This window comes from Glycine max, chromosome 6 (genome assembly GCF_000004515.6).
Source record: "Glycine max cultivar Williams 82 chromosome 6, Glycine_max_v4.0, whole genome shotgun sequence".
Taxonomy (NCBI): domain Eukaryota; kingdom Viridiplantae; phylum Streptophyta; class Magnoliopsida; order Fabales; family Fabaceae; genus Glycine; species Glycine max.
The window spans coordinates 23,382,139-23,403,795 of record NC_038242.2 but is presented as its reverse complement, the minus strand read 5'-3'; the positions used below and the strand labels follow the sequence as shown (position 1 = coordinate 23,403,795).

Sequence of the window (21,657 nt, the reverse complement as noted above, 5' to 3'; positions counted from 1 at the left end):
CCCATGCAACAAGAAGCACAAAAGTCTGAAATCATTTTATTAGATGATGAAATGTTACACTGATCAAAAACTAATTTCAGTACATGACTATTATGATGTCCTAACCTAGCATGCCATAGGTTAACAATGCTAGGAGTTGAAACAGAATTAGAAGCTACAACTGAATCTTTATTAATAGTAGGAGATGTGGTTGATAACAACTGAGGACTATGAGAAGGCGTATGATTCGGTGTCTTGGGAATTCTTGATTTATATGATGAGGAGATTGGGCTTTGGTCCCAAGTGGGCTCAATGGATGCTTGGATGTCTAAAATCGGCTTCTATTTCGGTGTTAGTAAACGGAAGCCCTACAAAGCAATTCTATCCGCAGAGAGGACTCGGACAGGGAGATCCGTTATCACCTCTTCTATTCAATATCGTGGCTGAAGGGTTGAGTGACCTAATGTCAAAGGCTATCAACAGAGGTCTATACAGGGGATTCTTAGTGAGCTCAAATAAGGTTGAGGTTAGTCTGCTCCAGTATGCAGACGATACGATATTCTTGGGAGAGGCAACGATGGAGAATGTAAGAGCAATCAAGGCAATACTGCGTGTTTTCGAGCTTGCATCGGGGCTAAAGATAAGTTTTGCTAAAAGTAGTTGCAGGGCCTTTGGTGTGTCAGATCAGTGGACTTATGATGCATCCAATTATCTCAATTGTAGATTGATGTCCGTTCCTTTCACATATCTTAGCATCCCTATTGCTGCTAATCCCAGAAGATGTCAGACTTAGGACCCTTTAATCACTAAATGCGAGAGAAAATTGGCGAGATGGAAACAAAGACATTTGTCTTTCGGGGGCAGAGTGACTCTTATAAATTCAGTGCTAACATCCATTCCAATATATTTTTTATCTTTTTTCATGGTCCCTAAACAGGTGGTCAAGAAGATAGTCAGATTACAGAGAAACTTTCTATGGGGTGGCTCGTCGGATCAAATCAAGATTCCATGGATCCGGTGGGAAACGGTGTGTTTGCCAAAGGAGCAAGGAGGACTGGGAGTCAAGGATATCACATCGTTTAATATATCACTGTTAGGGAAGTGGAAATGGGATCCGTTGCAGAATCAGGGGGAGACATGGACAAGAGTTCTTGAAGCAAAGTATGGAGGTTGGAGGAGTCTTGATGGACCTTTGAGGGTTAGCTCTGAATCCTTATGGTGGAGGGATTTAAAGACGATATATCATCACGCTCATTTGGGTCAGCAGCTGAATAAATCGATTTTGTGGAAGGTAGGATGTGGGGACAAGTTTAAATTTTGGGAGGATAAGTGGACAGGTGGAGAGAACAACTTGGCAGTGAAATTCCCTAGATTGTACACCATTTCGGCTCAGCAACAACATCTCATTCAGCAAGTAGGAGCTTTCAATGAAGGAGGCTGGGAGTGGAATTTTCAGTGGAGGAGACCTTTGTTTGATAGTGAGATAGATATGGCAGTCGCTTTCCTTCAAGATGTTGAGGGGTTCAGAATCAGGCCGGATGAACATGATCAGTGGAAGTGAGCGGCAGAGCCATGTGGTAGTTATTCGGCTAAGAGTGCTTATAAGGTTATTAGAGAAGACATTTCAGGATATGGACAAGTCGGACAGTTCAAGGAGTTGTGGAAGCTTAGGGTACCGTCGAAAGTGGCTATGTTCGTGTGGAGGCTAATCAAAGACAAATTGCCAACCAGAGACAATTTGAAAAAGAAACGGGTTGAGCTCCAAGAGTACTTATATCCTTTTTGCAGATTGGTAGACAAGAGTGCAAGTCATTTATTCTTTCATTGCAGTAAGATTAGCCCTTTATGGTGGGAATCGCTGTCTTGGGTCAATTTGGTGGGGGTTTTCCCATATCATCCGAGTTAGCACTTTATTCAGCATATTCATGGAGGGTTTGAAGGATTGCAGACAAACAGATGGCAGTGGTGGTGGCTAGCTCTGACTTATACTATTTGGAAACATAGGAACAACATCATTTTCTCAAATGCTACTTTCAATGCTCACAAACTAATGGATGATGCAGTGTTTCTTCTATGGACATGGCTAAGATGCTTGGAAAAGAATTTCTCTCTTCACTTCAATCAGTGGTCCTCAAATCTCAAATTTGGCTTTATTAGGACAGGAATATAGGAAACTAGTACAGTCCTTGTTCTATTAGATTACAGTGGGATCTTTCAGCTTGTATATTTATGCATCTAGCTAATCTAGATGTGAATTATCTCAAACCTGTATTTTTTCAGTACCTCTGGTACTCATTAATGTTGTATTATATTTTGGCTGAGCAAAAAAAAAAAAAAAACTGAGGAGAGTTATTCTGAAATCTGATGTTATGAAATGAATAGAGGCCATCAGCACCTACTGCACCTTGAAGAAACACTTTATTGGTTGCCTGTGATTTCACAAGACATAAGTGAGGATGAAACTCAAAGAAAACAGAATTATCTATAGCAAACTGACTCACACTTAACAAATTTTTTGAAATTGAAGGAACATGTAACAACTTATTAAGTTTGAAAGTAATATGAAAGTCATTAGGAAACACAAGATGAGGAACCAGCACTAGAAATACTCTAACCTTCTCCATTTCCTATAAAAATCTGGTCAAAGTCCATCAAAATGGGCAAATTGTTTGATATGCTATGATTCACCACCAGTCACATGAAAGCTAGCTCTAGAATCTGGAATCCAGGTTGAGCTAGTTTGACCATTGCTCTGTGATGCCGAGTTTGTCTGCATACCACTAGGTTGACTAGTTGGTTGAGCAACAGACTTGGGGTTAGGATTAACCCAAGTGTTTGAGGACCTAATTGAACTAGTTGAACAAGGGATTGGTTGGATCAATAAAAGTGATTCATGAGGCTGAAAACTCATGTCAGCTCGAAAATGGCACACATTGGCAGTGTGACCATACTTGAGGCAGATTTGACACTAGAAATTGGCAAACCTTCCTCCACTGCGACCTCTGCCAGGACCACCACGACCTCCACTGCGATCAGATGGAGTACTACGACCGCCAATACCTCGACCATAACCTCCTCTAGTTCCACCAGAATCACTAAATTTATATGAACTTCCATGTGAATAACCTCGAGTATAATTCAAAGATGGAGAAGTGAGCATTTAAGTGTCTTTATTGTACTGAACAAGACAAGTTTCGTGACCATAAAACAAAGCCTCAATCTCTGCAATGGATGGCGTACGTTTCTTGCTTTCGATTACAGAAACTACTAGCGCATAATCTGAAGGTAGACCTTCCAAAATAGCATCGACATGCTCCTCATGGAAAATCGGAACTCCGACACCAGCAAGCTCGTTGACATAGCCTTTAATCTTGTGAAGATACTCATCCATCGATTTTCCTTCGAGAGAAACCACGCGCATTGCGGTCCACAACTCTGGACTTAGTGTGAAGGCTGAAATGCTTGTGAATCTTCTCCCACACCTGATAGGAGTGATTCAAGCCTAAAACGCATGGGAGAACAAATTTCGAGAGCGTCGATTGAAGCCAAACAAGGAGTGTTTGGTCCTGTACTTCCCAGGTCTCATACTCAAGATTGATGCGATCCATGATTTGATCATCTTCTGTGAGAGATCAAGACGGAACAATTGAATTAACCACAAACCTCTGCAGCTTATGCGATTTGATGACTGGTTCGACATGTTTTCGCCAGTGTAGGTAGTTAGATCATCAAGTTTCTTAGCTATCGTCGTCGGAAACAAGTGTGATCCGAAACCTTGAGATGCGGAAGCCATGGATGTGAAGGAAGAAGCTCAATAATCTGAGAAGAACTTTTACAAAGAAACTAGCTCTGATACCATATCATAGTTAGAGAACTGAGAGAGAGAAAACATTGAGAACAGAAAAAGAAGAAACTGATATTATTGATTCTTAACGGTTAGTTACAAGAGAGGTATCTATAAACCTCTAGACCTTGAGTCTAAGCACAAACAGGGTAACAGAATTCTGTTAGTGAGAGTGGTGCTGTTAGCCCAAGCTATAACAGATCTTACAAAACTGTTCTTAACAGTTACTTTTGTGCACTTATTCTAATATGTTTAATGAGTTAAGGTTTTCTTACTCTGATCTTTTCCCCTCTTCCTCTAGTTCCACCAAAAGTATGGATTCTTACTGTAGTCTCAGTCCTAACCTCTTTCCACCTTGTGTTGCAACTATTCCCTAGGTAACTCAAGCATCACCTGGTAATTCAGGTTCTGTTCCTCTTATTCCCCCTGGGTTTTCACCTTTGCTCATTCTCCCATCACCATTGTGTTTGTACCTCCACCATCTACTTCTTCTACATCCATTTCTGCTGGACCTCAAAATTCTAAGTCCACTACCCTTCCTACATCCACTTCAGAGGCTGTTATTGCACCCACCTCTCTCCCAATTAACACTCACCCCATGCAAACAAGGTCTAAATCTGGTATTCACAATCCTAAACTCCACTCTTCACTATTTCTCACTCATTCTAAGCCTAAGATTGTGAAACAAGCTCTAGCAAGTCATGACTGGCTCTCTGCTAATCAGCAAGAGTATGATGCCTTGATGAAGAATAATACTTGGAACTTATTACCATTACCTTCTAATAGACAGGCTATTGGCTGTAAATGGGTGTATGTACAGGGTAAAGGAAAATGTTGATGGTTCTGTTAATAGATTCAAAGCAAGATTGGTAGCCAAGGGGTTCCGTCAAGTTCATGGTTTTGATTTTCATGAAACATTTTCTCCTGTAATCAAGTTTGTCGCAATTCGAATTATTCTTACTCTTGCTTTATCCTATGGGTGAAAATTGTTTCAACTTGATGTGAATAATGCCTTTTTAAATGGGACTCTTGAAGAAACTGTTTTTACGAAACAACCTCCTGGCTTTGAAGTTACAGACAAGTCATTGGTTTGCAAACTCAATAAAGTCATCTATGGTTTAAAACAAGCTCCCAGGAAGTGGTTTGATAGACTTAAGTCCACTCTACTACAGCTTGGTTTTGTTGGAAGAGTGATTCATCCTTGTTTATCTACCGACAACAAATACATACTGTTTATTTGTTTGTCTATGTGGATGATATAATTCTGACAAGCAGCTCAACCTCTCTGATTCAGCAGCTTACAGATAGGCTTAATATTGCCTTTTCCCTTGAGCAACTTGGTCATTTAGACTATTTCTTGGGCCTAGAAATCAATTATCTGTCCAACAATTCTATCTTGATGACTCAGCAAATACATTCGAGATTTACTCCATAAAACTAACATTGCTAAGGCTCACTCCATTTCCTCTCCAATGGTCTCTAACTGCAAACTGTCCAGACATGGTGCTGATGCTTTTCATGATCCTACTCTATATAGATTTGTGGTTGGTGCATTGCAATATGCCACCCTTACTAGACCTGAAATTAGTTTTACTGTCAACAAAGTTTGCCAATTTATGGCGACTCCTCTGGATTCTCATTGGATAGTGGTGAAAAAAATCTTAAAAATACCTCAAAGGCACCTTGTCTCATGGTCTGCTTCTTCAACCCACTTCTATTACAAAGCCCTTGATTATTAGAGCATTCTGTGATACTAATTGGGCGTCTGATGTGGATGATAGGCGCTTAACCTCAGGGACTGCCATTTTTCTTGGTCTAAATTTAATATCTTGGTGGTCTCGCAAACAGAAAGTTATTGTCAGGTTCAGTACAAAAGCTGAATATCGCAAGATAGCTCAGACTTCTACCGAGTTGACCTGGATTCATACTTTGCTGATAGAGTTACAAGTCTCTTTCACCACTCCTGTTATCTTCTGTGATAATCAAAGTGCTGTCTCCATTGCTCATAATCCAGTCTTCCATAGCAGAACTAAACACATGGAAGTTGATGTATTTTTTACAGGGAAAAGATTTTGGACAAGCAGCTCTCTATTGTTCATGTTCTAGCTCTGGATTAGTGGGCTGATGTTCTGACTAAGCCTCTCTCTACATCAGGATTTGAAGCCCTTCGAGGCAAACTCAATATGAAGAGTGTTTCTTCTGAAAACTCTTCCCCTTGAGTTTGAGGGGGGGTATTGGAGTATGTAAATACATAACCGTGAAAACAGTTTTGTTTCATGATTGTAAGGGTTGTTAGCTCTTGCTAACAGCACCCATCTAGTATTAGTCGGTAGTATAAAAATTGTAAGGGCTGTTAGTTTTTCACTAACAACACCCAGGTAGTTACATTATGTTTGAAGTTAGTTATGGTTAGTTTCTCAGTTCAAAGGTCTTTAAATACCTCAGATGTAACTAACTCAAATTAACTTTTCAGTTGAATAATATTAGTTATATCCTTTTATGATTTCTCTCTCTCACTCATTTTATCGAAAAAAGTTATTTGACACTAAATTTTTTAATGTGGTTTAGTTTATTTTATTTGTTAATTTTCCTTCATTTGAATTTTGTCTCTTCCTTTTTTTGCTTTACTGGGTTTTGGTTTTTCTATTTTTTAACTTCGCAACATTTTTCTGTGGTAATTGGTTGCTTAAACACAGGATAAATCTAAAGCTGGAGCATCAGAAAGTGGATATGGATCTGTTGGACCTATTCGTCGAACTAGGCATAAGGTTGGTGCACAATTGTCTTCAAGAAGAGTGGCTTATTCATCTGTGTATGGCCCTTTACAGAGAGAAAGTTCTGGTGTTATTGAAGGTTTCACTCCTGTTGAAAAGAGAACGGAACCTGTTGGGACAAGCTGCACTCATAAGCCACTAGGCCTTGAGGTGAGTGTTCCAACAGTACACATGCATAGCAGTTTGATGGCTATGAAGATTTTAGACCATATTGATAGAAACATTCCCACACCTAAAGAGAAATCTGCTGAGCTCAAGCTGGCAACCAAATGGAAGAACCCTGAATCTTCTATTGATTTCAGTACTATCTGGTCAAATGAAGATAATGGCTTGCTTAAATTAAATGATGTTAGCCCTCATAAATATGATGGGCTTGAAGGAAAGAAATCTACTCTATGGAATGAAGGTAAGGGGAAGTGCCATATTGATATGCAACCTAAGGAGGAGAGTACTGATAAATCTATCGATGTCAGAAAAGTAGGAAATCGGGCATCTGATGTGAATGCTAATAGCAGCATCCCTAGACTTGGTAACAATGCAAGCACTACGCAAAATTTTGGTGGTCCTCACATTTTTTCTATGAAGTCTTCTAAAGAGGTACTCTAATTATTTAGTGGCCGTAATTATTTTGGTGGTTCTCTAATTTTTTCCTGTTTGACTATTTAAATCTGTGTTGTTAATCTGATTAAAAAATTATAGAAACTCGAGGATAACTAAAGTGTATGTGATAAGGATATGCAGTAGTGCAATGTAGAGGTCTTAACTAAGGCAGTGGAATGTAACTAACTGCTGAGGTTGTGTGGGGTCCGAAATGTGAGAGAATGATGTATATGATCTTTTAGTGGAGTGATGTGAGGGCAGGCTGGAATAAATTATTTTCTGTTTTTCGTTGCTTCTTTTTGGGTAATAATACAATTTCCTATTACACAGGCGATGCAGCAAAGCTAATTTCTAGTAGCCAATTTTTTGATTATATTACCTATGTAATTTTGATTTACTTATTATACATTAATTTTGTAATGCTAATAAGAGAAACCAAGTGTACTGACGTGCTAACTGTGCAGGATGCTATGAAGACAACTCTCCTAAGTGGTGGTCATCCTTTAGGGGTAAATCAAGAACAGAAGCTTCTCACTAACCCTGCTACCATTAAACCAGCTTTACCTCCTATTTCGATCAAGAAGCCTGAATCAAGATGGACGTTAGCAACTGACACTGGTTCCGGATTTACCTTTCCTGTTTCAGCATCCACTTCTGTATTCTCTGAGCCACCAACTCCATCCATCACGCCTTTGCTTTCTGCCCGGGATCAGCACCAATTAAAAGAAGGATCTACTGAACTGTCATACAGTTTTGGTTTGAAAAAGTCCAGTCCAGCAGTAGTTTTTTCCTTCCCTTCTACTAGCAATACTGCTATTGAGAATGAAGTTGGAGACATAAAGTTTAACTTTGGTTCAACTAAGAAGCCAAGGATATCGTTCTCATTTGGAAAAAATGCTGTCTGCTCTTAAAAATAAAATGACAACAATGTTCCAAACGCTATCCAACTTTGTTTAGTTCTGATTATTGTATTTTTAGCCTTTAACTCCGATCGTAGTATACTTTTGCTTTTCTTTTGTTCTTTATGGGAAGATGGGTAAAAATGAAGCCGTTGAATTGGAAATTGTGTGGTTTATGGGCGAGTGCTGTTAGGTGCACCCAGCAAAATTTATAAATGGCAAAAATGCCTATGATATTTTTTTTTCATTATAAAAGTTTTTTTTTCCTGCGCTTAACACAGCTGTCATTTTTGTTTGCTGTTTTTCTGTGTTTTTGTGGTTTTCGTGCGGCATTGTCTCCGGTTCGTTGTGAACGGTTAGGTGCGGTGAAGGTGAAGGTGCGTTGCGGTGGTCGGTGGCGACAAATGAGGTACGCAAAAGGTGGTGACTGTGTCGCGAACGTATGGATTACTTACGGATCAAGTTGATCTGTAAGTGACTTACGGATCAACTTGATCTGTAACTATTTTTAAAATTTGATGTTTTTTGAATTTAGTTTTCATTTTTTTAAAATTATTAATTTGTTTGTATGACCATTTTTTGTTTGGGTTGGTTAGATGGACGAAGATGAGTGGTTGTATGAAATAATGTTTGAATAAGCGGATATGGATTATGAAAATGAAGAAGCATGTGGTGCGAATGAACCACGTGTTGATTGTTTGAATGCGTTCAATACTTCTCAGGTTATAATGTTAATGTTTGTCACAGATTTAATAAAATGAATATTGGTAGAAAACTTAAATTATGTGGATTGCTTTGTAGGTGTTTGAGTGTCGAGAGGATATTTTGCTGTGGGTTTGATCCGTTGCTCATGAAAACGGATTTGTGTAGGGGTGGGTAAGCGGGTCGACCTGCCTCGCGTAAGGCCCGCCTGCATAAGCCTGCATTGACAGCGGACCGGGTCAGTCCACCCTGCTTCTTACACGGACCAAATAAATTGGTTTGCCCCCGCACCGCGGGGTCCGCAGACTTAATTTTAAAAGAATTTCAATTTTAATAAAAATACAATACAATAAAATTAAATTCAATACAAATGTAAATAAAATCTCATCTTTTAATAAAAAGAAAATCCAAGCAATAAATTTAAAATATGAAATTAGACATCTCCAACAACAAATGATTCCATATTTGAACTAGGTTGAGTCTTCTCCATCTCTGATGTGAGCTATTTTTTATAATAAAAATATATTGAAATATCTTTAAAAAAATTTATTTAACAATTATTTTTGACTTAAATGATAAGAATTGATATTTTTATTATTTATGGCTTGTAGATATGAAAATGATATATTAAAAGAGAAAAAGATTGAGAAAATATCAAAAATGAAGTTTTTTAGCATGTTATCACTTATCTTTTTTATCTTAATCTTTTATTTATCTTATCTTATCTTTTTTTATCTTTATCATCTTTTAATTTAAATCTTTTATTTTTATCTTTAAATCTTTATCTTATCTAATATATTTCTTAAAGTGAAAAAGAGAAAATCAAACCTAATATAATTAGGTCAAGGTCACATAAATCAAACTTAATGCGGGTTGCGGGCAACCCGCAGACCCCGCGGGCCAAACCCGCATAGTCCGCGGGTTAAGCGGGGCGGGCCCAAAAATGTGACATAACCATGGACCGTTTAAAAAAATTGGTTCGTAACCCGTGCGAACGGCGGGCCCCGTGGGCCAGCCCATGGACTTGGGCCCGTGTACCCACCCCTAGATTTGTGACGGTGATTTTAAGGTCGGATACAAACACAGGTAGTAGAGGAAGGACTATGTTTGTGTTAATTGGCTGTGAAAAGACTGACGAGTATAGGTGTAGAAAAAAAGAATTTATCAGAAGAGACATTGGGACTAGGAAATATGAGTGTCCCTTCAAGCTTTGTTGCAAGCCAGTGGTTGGAGGAGAATGTTGGATGGTGAAGTTGATTTGTGGAGTGCATAATCATGAATTAGCCAAGTCATTAGTTGGACATCCATATGCAGGGCGATTGACTAAAGCTGAAAAAACACTTATTGCTGATATGACGAAGTCCATGGTGAAGTCAAGAAACATTTTGCTAACTCTGAAGAAACACAATGTCTTTTTTTAAAGCGTGATGCCCTCCCTGGAGTTATTGTCACTGACAGAGACCAAACATTGATGAATGTAGTGAAGGCTGTATTCCCTGACTGTACAAATTTGTTGTGCAGCTTTCACATAAACAAGAATGCGAAGGCCAAATATAAAAGCACTAATTGCGCAAAAAAATGTTTGGGATTATGTTATGGATTGTTGGGGATGTCTGACTGATTGTCCTTCTGAACAACAGTTTGATAAATGCCTGAAGAAGTTCAAAATGGCTTGCGCTCCTTGGCCAATATTTGTTGACTATGTTAAGGAAACATGGATAATATCACACAAGGAAAAATTTGTTTCCGCGTGGACTAATAAGGTGATGCACTTAGGAAACACAACAACAAACAAATATGAAATTGTTCAACTATTTCTATTAACGTTGATGAATTGATGGAATTGTATTATTGTATATGTTTATTTTTATTTGTGTATTTGAAATGTAGGGTTGAATCTGCTCACTCGTCTTTAAAAAAACTGTTACAAAATAGCTTTGGAGACTTATGCAGTGTGTGGGATGCCATGAATAACATGATTACGTTGCAGCACAAGGAGATTAAAGCATCATTTGAAACAAGTACACATGTCATTGGACATGTGTTCGAAAAAACCTTATACAGGAAAATTCTTGGAATGGTTTCAAGGTATGCTTTTAATCAGATTACTGCTGAATTAGAGCGTGTTGACTATGCTGGCAAGAATCCCTCAAGTTGTGGTTGCGTGGTGAGAACCACGCTTGGTCTTCCTTGTGCTTGTGAGCTATCCAAATATGTTAGTGGTTGCATTCCACTGGATTCAATCCATATGTTCTGGAGGAGACTAAGTTTTTCAGACCAAGGGTTATCTGAGCCCGAGGTGAGCATCAAGGAAGTAATGGAAACAATATTTAAAAGATTCGAAGAACTTGATGTTTGTGGTAAGTTTACTTTGAAGACTAAACTTTGGGAAATTGCATACCCTGATCAGAATTCGATGTGTCCTCCTCCAGCAAAGGTTAACACGAAGGGGGCACCAAAGAAAGCTATGAGCAGGAACCCAAGGTCAACAAAGCGCGATCCATTTTACTGGGAGTATGTAGATGCCTTTGAATCTATGCAAAATAGCAATTCGTCGGTGAGGCGTACTGCATCATCCTCTGAGCAACTGAATCGAAGAACGATGATGCCCATGTTGGACCAGTTTCAACCATATTGTTGATGTCAAAGCTTATGGTAACTGTGGATATCGATCGGTTGCCGTTTTATTAGGTATGGGTCAAGACTCTTGGTCGATGGTCCGCAATCATCTGCTTAAAGAACTTGCCAAATTCTTAGAAGACTATATCAAACTCTTTGGTGGCACGGAGAGATTTGAGGAATTAAGGATGTCACTATATGTTGATGGGTTAACCAAGGTATGTAATTTATGTATTTGATTTTTAAGCTAACCGACAAGCAATTTTTGGATGAAATTTACTACCGACAGCCTTTCACATATGCAGGTAATGAATTTCGGTTTCAATGTATGCAACTGAAAGATGATGCTGATGTTAACACAATGTTAATGTGTAATCATGAATTTTCGTTTGTTGGTCCGATGGAGTTATTATGTAGCATTGCTAGAACCCCAGATGGTATTTTAAACTTACTTCAAGCCACTATGACCCCTACTCATAATGCCCTGCTATATTACAATGGGAGGTGGAACATGACACGCCAAAATGAGTTTTTTGGTTACTTGTTCACAGGAAAAAATTCCAAAAAATTTGACATTCCCACCAGATGTACCATGGATGAACTGAAGGATTTGATCAAGCAAGTTGCGCCTCCTGGGATTCCCCCTTATGGTATTGATGAAACACAAATGGTAAGGTGATTGTTTTTTCGAAAACCAAGTCACCATGAGTATTCAGAAAAAGTTATAAAACTTGAAATAATTGAACTCAAAACCAACGATGATGTGATGAAGGTGTTTATTGGGTCTAACTACTGGAAAAAGATTGGGCCAATAGAAATTTTAGCTGTTTTTAGTAAACCTATACCGGAAATGGAAGACGAGTTGTCCATGTCGCAAAATTAGCATGAGTTAGTTGTAGTATTTGATGCAAATTTAATTTCGTTCGACTATGTTGAAGTTAATGTACTGTTTGAATTCATGTATCGCATAATTATTTTTTTTTTCTGGAAATGGAAGATGACTTGTCGTTCTCTGTTAAATTTGATTTTTACTACTTTTACTTTTTTGTCGGTCTTGCAATTTTATTTTAAATATAAAAAACAACTACAACAACCGAAAAATAGCAATTAATTATTTAAACTCGAGTAGTTCATTTATTTTAAAGAAACTACTATAAAATTAAAATTTAATTAAAATATATTTTGTCATCAATTAAAAATAATTTAATGTTGAGCTAACTAAAAATATTTAACAAAGTACATTTAACTCTCATGCAAAATATGGATTTTTATTTTTTAGTCTCTTAAAATAAAATATAAATGTTACGCCTAATCATAAAATTATAGAATATAAATCTGGATTTTTATCTTAGGAGAGAAATTAAAAAAAAACGTTTTTTTTTAATTTGATAGAATAAAATTATAATATTTTTTTAATTAGAAGTATTTTAACCATGCGTGTCCATGTTTTCAACTTCTATATTTCAATTTCCATTTTTTGTTTGATTTATTCTTTTCTACACCCTTTCCATAAATAATTCAAAATTAGATTCATTAAATTAGTTGTAGGACTCAAGATTTTGTGGTTCTTAATACTTAGATAAGTACATCATGCTTCTCACACTCTAATTAAACATTCTCCCTCAGCAACACATCTTTTATTTAAATAAAATATAAATGTTACGCTTAATTATAAAATTCTAATTAAAAAATACGGTTTTTTATCTGATGAGAGAAATAAAAAAAACATTTTTTTTTAATTTGATAGAATCAAATTATAAAATTTTATAAGCTAGGTTAGGCAAAGGGAATACACAATCAATGGAAATAAATAAAACTAACATTACTAATGGAAATAAATAAAACCAACATTACTAATGAAATGGGTTCAAGTATAATATCTGTATATACATCGAATATCAATATAAAATGTGTAAATAAACTACGCCTGATCCGTGCGTCGTCTGCGTCGAGACCTAACATATACTAGTTGGTCCTGTGTGACACTCCTGGCCATCCTGAGGCATTCTTCGATCACCTCATGTGTCGATGAGCCTGACGTGACCACCCCTAGGCTCAGATGACGCTCCAACCTCTCAGCAATCCCATAGCAAACTTTCTGTTAAATACAAAATAAACAAATTACACAAATTATTATGAAAATATTGACGTAAATGTCGTAAATTATTAGTATTACTTACCACTGCATGTCTAGGCTACTCCATAGCGGGCCTTGCAGATGTCGATGGTGCTCCTGGCTCCGGCACGTGAGGGAGTCTCTGGGGCCTGAGGGACGACTCGGGGCTGTGGAGCATGACCATCTGGCAGAGGATTTGATGCTTGGCCTGGTGTCATGAAAGGATGGGAAATGCGGAAGAACCAGTCTATGTAGTCGCTGGCACACTGACCTGGCACAATGCACCCCTCACCTGCTTGAATCATATGATCCGAATAGTGCATCCACCTATCGTGTATATCATCGTACGACACCCATGAATCGACAGGTGGAGTAGGAATGGCCTGGGTGTATCCAAATTGCCGCATGACCCTCTCTGGTTGGTAATACACAGCAACGGGCCCCCACCGTAGGAGACTGGAATAACATGAAATCATAGGAAGTCCCGGACTGGTCGGTGCTTCCTATATGGGATCCAACAGACATCCAGAATCCGGAGTCAGTCCAGGCACTCCCTGTACGCCGGTGTACGTATGCTCTTCACGGTCTTCTTCGTGGCAATCCACCTATAGGCACGCGATGAATCCTCGTCGTAGTCCTGATCAGCAGTGGACTCCGCGATTGAGGAAAATTGCTCGTATATCCAGCACTACAGAGGTAATATCAAAATGATAAACATTAATAATGAAAGTCTAACAAAATTTAAAGTTAAACATTGTTGAACCTCAACGAATGAAAAACATGTTTGTTACCTGCAGCAATGTGATGTAACCGTCAAGCTGTCGGCTGCTGCTGATAGAGGCATCGTTCAGGTGGTCGTACATATGCACCAGCGTAGCTACTCCTTAGGCGTACCTCCTGGTCTGACTAAGGTCACGAAGGGCCTCCAAATACACAACATGAACATTGGTTGCAGCTGTCCAATGACCTGCCTGGCATTGGTGCTCGTAGATATCACGTACCCATTGTAGGTGTACGTACGGTCCATGACACTGCCCTGCCTCAGGCCCGGCAGCCTCTGCAAAGACCATCAATAAGTCCACCAGCATCTGAACTGCATCATCCACGTGCAAGGGCTGAAAGGCGTGTAAGTCGCCAACCACGGGCAAATGCAAAAGCGGCGAGACGTCGTCCAGCGTGATTTGTACCTCTCGCATAGGGAGATGGAAACTATACGTCTCCCGGTGCCACCGCTCGACAAACGAGGACAAAAGTCCCCGATCGCCAGTGTCTAACGAACACACAATCAGAGGACTTAGTCCTGTCCCAGCAACTAGTCCCTCAATGGCAGGGACAGACCTTCCTAAACTATGGACCTTCCTCCCGTGAGAGGATAACTTCAACTCAGGATGCTCCTGAATTGAAGTATAAAGGAATGCAAAATTCGTTAAAATCATCATTTAAAGGAAAACTAATTTCAATCATAAGTATAATTAACAAGTAACTAAAAATAAATATCATAAATACCTCTCCCGTCCATACATTGCAAGCAACGATATCCGTATATTGGGTCAACACGGATGGGTCGCTCGGACCACCCGGAAATCCCTCATGCTCATCCTCAGCAGCCTGGGTGCTTGTGTCTGCAGGAATGTCTGCCCTAGTGTCCTCTACATCAGCTGGTGCCATCGGGTCATCCGAAAATACATCAGCCTCTACATCTGGCGCAGGGAGCACTGGCTCATCGTGTGCCGCAGTCACAGGTACTCGCTGCCTCCGTGCGGATGTGGTAGGCCGTTGACGCTGTGGAGCGTCATCGTAATCATCACGATCTCCTCTGCCCACACCTCTGCCCGTAACGTAACCTAAGGCATGACCTAATCCTCTGGTCCTAACCATGATCTGTAAATGAGTAACGCAAATTCCATCACTGATTTCATTCTCTCAAATTTCATTGGTCTAACGCATATAGGCATTATCTTTTTTCAGGCACTACTTGGTAGAAAAAGGATATTCAGTTTGAAATTAAGATATATGCATTTCTTAGAAGTGAGACTAATTTGGAAAGGTGAGAGATTTGGGAAGGAATATCCCCTTCAAAGTTAGAATCAGACAAGTTGAGATGCGTGAGTCTCACAAACCCACCAAAGACAGATGAGAAATGAGAATGATTAAAATCATTGAAAGCAAGGTTGAGTGAGTGAATATGAGAAAGATGGAATGAGAGGGTGTCATGGGGAGGAGTTTTTTATGTGCAACAAGGCAGAGGTGTCATGGGGCTGGCATAAGGAATGACAAGGTGAAAAACAAAGGATGAGCAAATGGGAACAAAAAAGGAACCAATAGTGATGAGCAATTGCAACAAATGTGAGACAATAGTTATGCCAATATTTGGATAATTTCAGACAAGCACTAGGTAACTTTTGGAATTTTTTAAATGAAGAAAATTTTCATTATCATATGTTTGGAAAATATCTCAAATCATCAATTACGTGAACCAATAGTTATAACTTTGTTCCCAAGGGTGCAAGAAATCAATAATTATCAAGGAATCCGAAGATTTGATTATTGCGGCTAGTGGAATGCTCACAATTACCAGCTTAAGTTGGTCAGATTATCACCTCTCGCTGTAAATTAACATTGATTTACATTGACAAAATAATAAGGTTTCCATAGTGCTTGAATGATTAACCCCTTTATAATACCATAAATAATGTACATGCGTGAAGAATAAAGCAAAATGCAACATTTAGTATTAGTGACTTGATAGAGAGCAAAAAACTATGCTAATCTACTCCTAAGAAAAACACTATTAAAGACTATAAAAAAAATAAAAGGAAAACAATATTTTATTAATTTCTCATTCATTCATTTCCCTGAAAGAGGATATATTTATATATAATCATAATTTATGCTAATCAATATATACTATTTATCTATATTTCAACATCTAATTATTTACAACCAAATTGTGACTAAGGTCAAAACAAATTGTGACAACAATCTAATAAGAATGATCCAAATTATAGGTAATAGGGAGGGAGGGAGAGAGACAAGAATGAACCGGTTTTTTTAAAATAATTAAGCCAGGGGCACAAATGTCTTTTCCCCTTAAGTGCTGGGTGCACCTAGCAGCACTCTTTATAGGCTCTTTTCCTCAATCCCTCTCTGTCTTGTCATTTTTCTCTCTCCTTATTTCACTGTCATCTTGTTGGAATACTGGGAAATTTTGATTGTGGTGATTTCTTTATATTTGTAGAGGTTTATTTTCAGTGGACATACTAATCTGGACCTGTATGCATGTCTTATCAAATAACCTTCAATTTTGATTAGGAAGCTAAAGCCATCAATGGTTTTCCCTAACCTTGAGTCAGAAGTTCTTTGAATCTTTAGCTTCTTTGATGGGTAGTGACTTCGGCCGAACTGGAAATGAAATGCGAACTGGTGAGTATAGAAAAATGATAAGTGCTTGAGTTTGATGCCTAAATTTGTTAAGTTTTATTATAGAAAAAAAAAACAAAACAATATTCAAAATTTTGAAAATAATGGAACCAAAGTGTAACAAGGTATTGGATTCAACGGATATGAATGTAAATTTATTTTAGTGGTGTTAAGCACGTGTTATTCCAAGAATTTAAAATAAAAAATTAAAGTTATTCAAATTTTAAATATATTAACAAGTGTGTTATATGTGTAGAAGAAAGCTTCCAAATGTATAAGGTAATATATTAGGCGTCCAATGCGCCTCTTTGAAGGCTGATGCTAGGTGCACCCAGCACTAAAGCGGAAAATACCTAAATACCCCTGGCAATTTTTTTAAAATTTGTACACCCAGCAGTACAAATTTCTTCCGCGCCTATTAGTCTCCTTCCTTCCTTCCGTGACCTCAGTTCTTCTTCCTTCTGCGCGTGGTTCTTGCTTCCGCGACCTCGACTGGGCTTTGCGCGTTCTTGCTTTCGACGGCATGGTTGTTGCTTCTTCACCATTGTTGGCGGCGTGGTGGTGGTGCTCTTCACCTTGCGCGTTCTTCTTCTGGTTGTGCTGCTCATCGACGTCGAGATGATCCGTAGTAGGAAATAGTTGATCCGCAAGCAGTTTTGCCTGTGAACTAGGTTACGAATTAACTTTATCCGCAAGGTTCTTGCGGATCAACTTATTATATAAATTTATATAAATTATATAAATGGGATTCTAATATATGTACCCGCAAGAACCTTGTGGATCAAGTTGATTCGTAACCTTCATGCGGATCAACTTGATCTGCCCGAAACTTGCGGATCAACTTGATATGTAAGAATCTATTTTAATTTTTAAAAGTGGAAATTAGGTTATAAATTATGAAAAATGGTTTTTAATTAGGGTTTAGGGTTTCTTTTGAGGCTTTTAGGCTGAAGTATAGTACGATTGAGTAATGAAATAAGTTTCAAATTAATTGTTAATTCATTGATGAAGTTGATATTGGTTTAAAATTTGGTTGAGGCTTTTTGGTTTGTATTTATAATGTTTGATATTGTATAATGTTTGTTTAAGATATTTTGGTTGGTGTGAATTTATATTTTGAAGGTTTCTCAGTGGTCCATGATGTGCCATCATTTTCTTCTATTTTCTAAACCCTTTTTGCACCATTTTAATTATTGATTGGTCTTAATTGTCAATTAATTAGGCAGTTTTATTATTTGGGCTCAATTAGCTAATTTGATGTTTTTAATCTAATTTCAGGAATTAATGAAACATTGGGCTTAATCCGGATTTTGGTTGTGGACTTGAAGAGGGCAAATAAAGCAGCGCTTACCTTAGTTAATTTCTAATTAGGAAATTTCGCAATTTTATTTTATGTTGTTAAGTGTTTATTTCGTTTTGGGCCAGAGTATTGTAATAGGGCCCAGTGACTTTGAGTGACTCTTTTTAAATAGCTGCCTTGGGATTCGTGCAGGGCATTCTATTCTGTTATGCTATTCATTATTCAGAGCTTTGTTTTAGGGTTTTCATTTTTCTATTTTGACGTTTCTGAGTTCGTAATGCAATTTTACGTTTTCTGCTTCTAATTACAATTTCGTTCTTGCTTCTTCTTCTACTCTCATTTACGTTTCTGTTCCATTTTACATTTCTGTTCGTTTACGTTTCTGTTCATTTACGTTTCCGTTCATTTACGTTTCTGCTTCATGTTTCAATTGCGTTTTCTGTTTGAATCCATGGAAGGCTAGATTTTCTGGTGTTGTTTCCTTTTGAGGACGAAGCCCAACTCTCTTTGAGGTTTCGCTTGTAATGTGGTTTCCTGGCAGTTCTCCCTTCACCAGTATCCCAAATTCGTGAATATTAATCAGTGCACGCTTTGTGTTCGATTAATTGCCTCTGAGCCTAACTTGCGTTGATGCTTAATGGATGAAGGGCTAACTGGTGTATGTGGTGCCTAATCACGTATTGAAAACCCTAAGTTGATTTTCGCTTAGTAAATTGAAATAGGGCTGGATTAAGTGGTTGACTGTTAGGGACGAATTCTCTAACCCAGGATAAGAGAATGGCTTCTGAATCAGAGGAAACAACCCGTTTTTAATATTAGTAGTTTCGAATTTCAGTTTACTTGTTCTGCTCTTTAATCACAAAACAAACAAACCCCCCCCAATCGTTACTGTTACTGCAAGTATATTATGAACATTTGGTTTGTCACTGCTCGTTGGGAAACGACCTAGGATCACTTCCTAGTTACTACATTTTCATGTTAATTTGATTCGGGTACGGCCTCGATCAAATTTGGCGCCGTTGCCGGGGAGCAGTGTCCAAAGGTTCATAATAGCTAGCTAGTGTTGTGTGTTTAATCCTTTCGTGTTTTATGTTTAATTGTTAGTATTGTGTTAGTATGTGTGTTAGTGTTGTTTAGTGTCCTGGTATTTTGTTTAATGTGTGTTATGTTTCAGTTTTTCCATTAAGCGTTTCCCCTGTTTCAATCTTGGTTGTTTTGCTGTGAAGATTGTGCTTGAAAACAGAGTAGTAGTAGAAATCATCTTGCGGAAAAAGAGAGTAGTAGTAGAAATCAATTAGAGACGGATTTTAGCGACCACCCATGCTGAATTATTTGAGATTTTTTGTTTTAGTAGCTAGGGTTGTTATTTTTGGCTGAATTTTTTTGTGGTAACTTCTTTTAATCCATATTGTGTGGGAAAAATAGCTAGAGCCTTTAGTTTGGTCAGATTTGAAAGTTCCAAAAAACTAGCAAATTTTGTGTTTGTCAAAACTTCAAACGGCCATAACTTTTGCTCCGGTTATCAGAATCGCAATTATTATATATGCATTTGGGGTAGAAAAAAATTTCCTACGCCGTGGCAGCCTGCCATAGGCCGGCTGAGGTCTCCATCGTCCAAAAAAAGCGATTCTGTCAAAAGTTTTTTATTTTTCAAGTTTTATTCACTTATTTTTCTTAACCTACCATTTTTAGTTTTCATAGTTAGACTTTAAATTTTTGTCTGAAATTTTTTGTGCTATCTTCTCATCATTTTATAGGGTTGCTCACAAAATTTCAAGTCATTTGGATATCATTTGAGGGTAGCTGTAGTTCAAACCTACACCTTTATTTACATGACAAGGCAACTAGTTGTGTGCATGCTGAATGTAGTGTATGACTAGAGGCAATCCATCTGACTTACAACCCTTTGATCCTGAGATAGATAGGACATTTCATAGATTAGTTAGGCATCATTTTATACCTTTTGATCATTCTGAGCATTCCATAACTGGTGAATCTGTGCATTCTGTTATTTGTGATTTTGAACATCCTGATCTTGAGCATTATAATTTTGAGCATTCTGATTCTGAGCATTCTGATTTTGCACATTCTGAGAACATGGCACAACCTCCACCTCGTGAGAGGACTCTAAGGGAAATGGTTGCACCTGATTTCACCTACGAAAGCTTGTGCATCCAATACCCTGATGAGGATGTCCCATATGTTCTTAAAACTGGACTAATTCATTTGCTTCCAAAGTTTCATGGCCTTGCAGGTGAAGACCCGCACAAACATTTGAAGGAATTTCATATTGTCTGCTCCACCACGAAACCCCCAAATGTCCAAGAGGATCACATATTTCTGAAGGCTTTTCCTTATTCATTAGAGGGAGTGGCAAAGGACTGGTTGTATTACCTTGCTCCAAGGTCCATCACGAGCTGGGATGACCTTAAGAGAGTATTCTTAGAAAAATTTTTCCATGCTTCCAGGACCACAGCCATCAGGAAAGATATCTCAGGTATTAGATAGCTCAGTGGAGAGAGCCTGTATGAGTACTGGGAGCGATTTAAGAAACTATGTGCCAGTTGCCCTCACCATCAGATTTCAGAACAGCTTCTTCTCCAATATTTTTATGAAGGACTCAGTAATATGGAGAGAAGTATGATAGATGCTGCCAGTGGCGGAGCCCTTGGAGACATGACTCCTGCTGAAGCCAGAAATTTAATTGAGAAGATGGCCTCCAACTCTCAGCAGTTTAGCGCCATAAATGATGCCATAGTCATTAGAGGAGTGCATGAGGTAGCTACAAACCCATCTGCATCATCTGAAACTAAGAAGCTTGAAGGCAAACTGGATGCATTGGTTAACTTGGTAACCCAGCTGGCCTTGAATCAGAAATCTGTACCTGTCGCAAGGGTTTGTGGTTTGTGCTCCTCTGCTGACCACCATACAGACCTTTGCCCTTCCATGCAGCAACCTGGAGCAATTGAGCAGCCTGAAGCTTATGCTGCAAATATTTACAATAGACCTCCTCAACCTCAGCAGCAAAATCAACCACAACAGAACAATTATGACCTTTCCAGCAACAGATACAACCCTGGATGGAGGAATCACCCTAACCTCAGATGGTCCAGCCCTCAGCAACAACAGCAGCCTGCTCCTTCCTTCCAAAATGCTGCTGGCCCAAGCAGACCATACATTCCCCCATCAATCCAACAACAGCAACAACCCCAGAAACAGCCAACAGTTGAGGCCCCTCCACAACCTTCCCTCGAAGAACTTGTGAGGCAAATGACTATGCAGAACATGCAGTTTCAGCAAGAGACCAGAGCCTCCATTCAGAGCTTAACCAATCAGATGGGACAATTGGCTACCCAATTGAATCAACAACAGTCCCAGAATTCTGACAAGCTGCCTTCTCAAGC

The 21,657-nt window shown here is 38.5% G+C and overlaps 2 protein-coding genes and 1 non-coding gene across 4 annotated transcripts in view; 1 reads left to right on the top strand and 2 right to left on the bottom strand.

Annotated features, from left to right (window-relative positions):
* LOC100789027 (nuclear pore complex protein NUP1) overlaps positions 1 to 8,343 on the top strand; it is a 41,857-nt gene extending 33,514 nt beyond the window's left edge. For both annotated transcript variants that reach the window (XM_003525853.5, XM_006582019.4), the window contains 2 exons: positions 6,520 to 7,194; positions 7,662 to 8,343. In XM_003525853.5, coding sequence (XP_003525901.1) covers positions 6,520 to 7,194; positions 7,662 to 8,108 — 1,122 coding nt within the window. In that variant the 3' untranslated portion in view covers positions 8,109 to 8,343. The remainder of the gene's footprint in view (positions 1 to 6,519; positions 7,195 to 7,661) is intronic.
* A 6,074-nt stretch (positions 8,344 to 14,417) lies between these two features.
* On the bottom strand, positions 14,418 to 17,561 carry LOC102662850 (protein MAIN-LIKE 1-like). Its single transcript, XM_006582537.1, has 3 exons — positions 17,398 to 17,561; positions 15,040 to 15,403; positions 14,418 to 14,927 (listed from the first exon to the last, which is right to left on the bottom strand). Exons 1-3 carry the CDS (start codon positions 17,559 to 17,561, stop codon positions 14,418 to 14,420), a joined length of 1,038 nt encoding a protein of 345 aa, XP_006582600.1.
* Positions 17,562 to 20,728: 3,167 nt separating this feature from the next.
* Positions 20,729 to 20,835, bottom strand: LOC113002045 (small nucleolar RNA R71). Its single transcript, XR_003267573.1, has one exon. It is a non-coding gene; the product is annotated as a small nucleolar RNA R71 (small nucleolar RNA).
* Between the last annotated feature and the right edge of the window lie 822 nt (positions 20,836 to 21,657).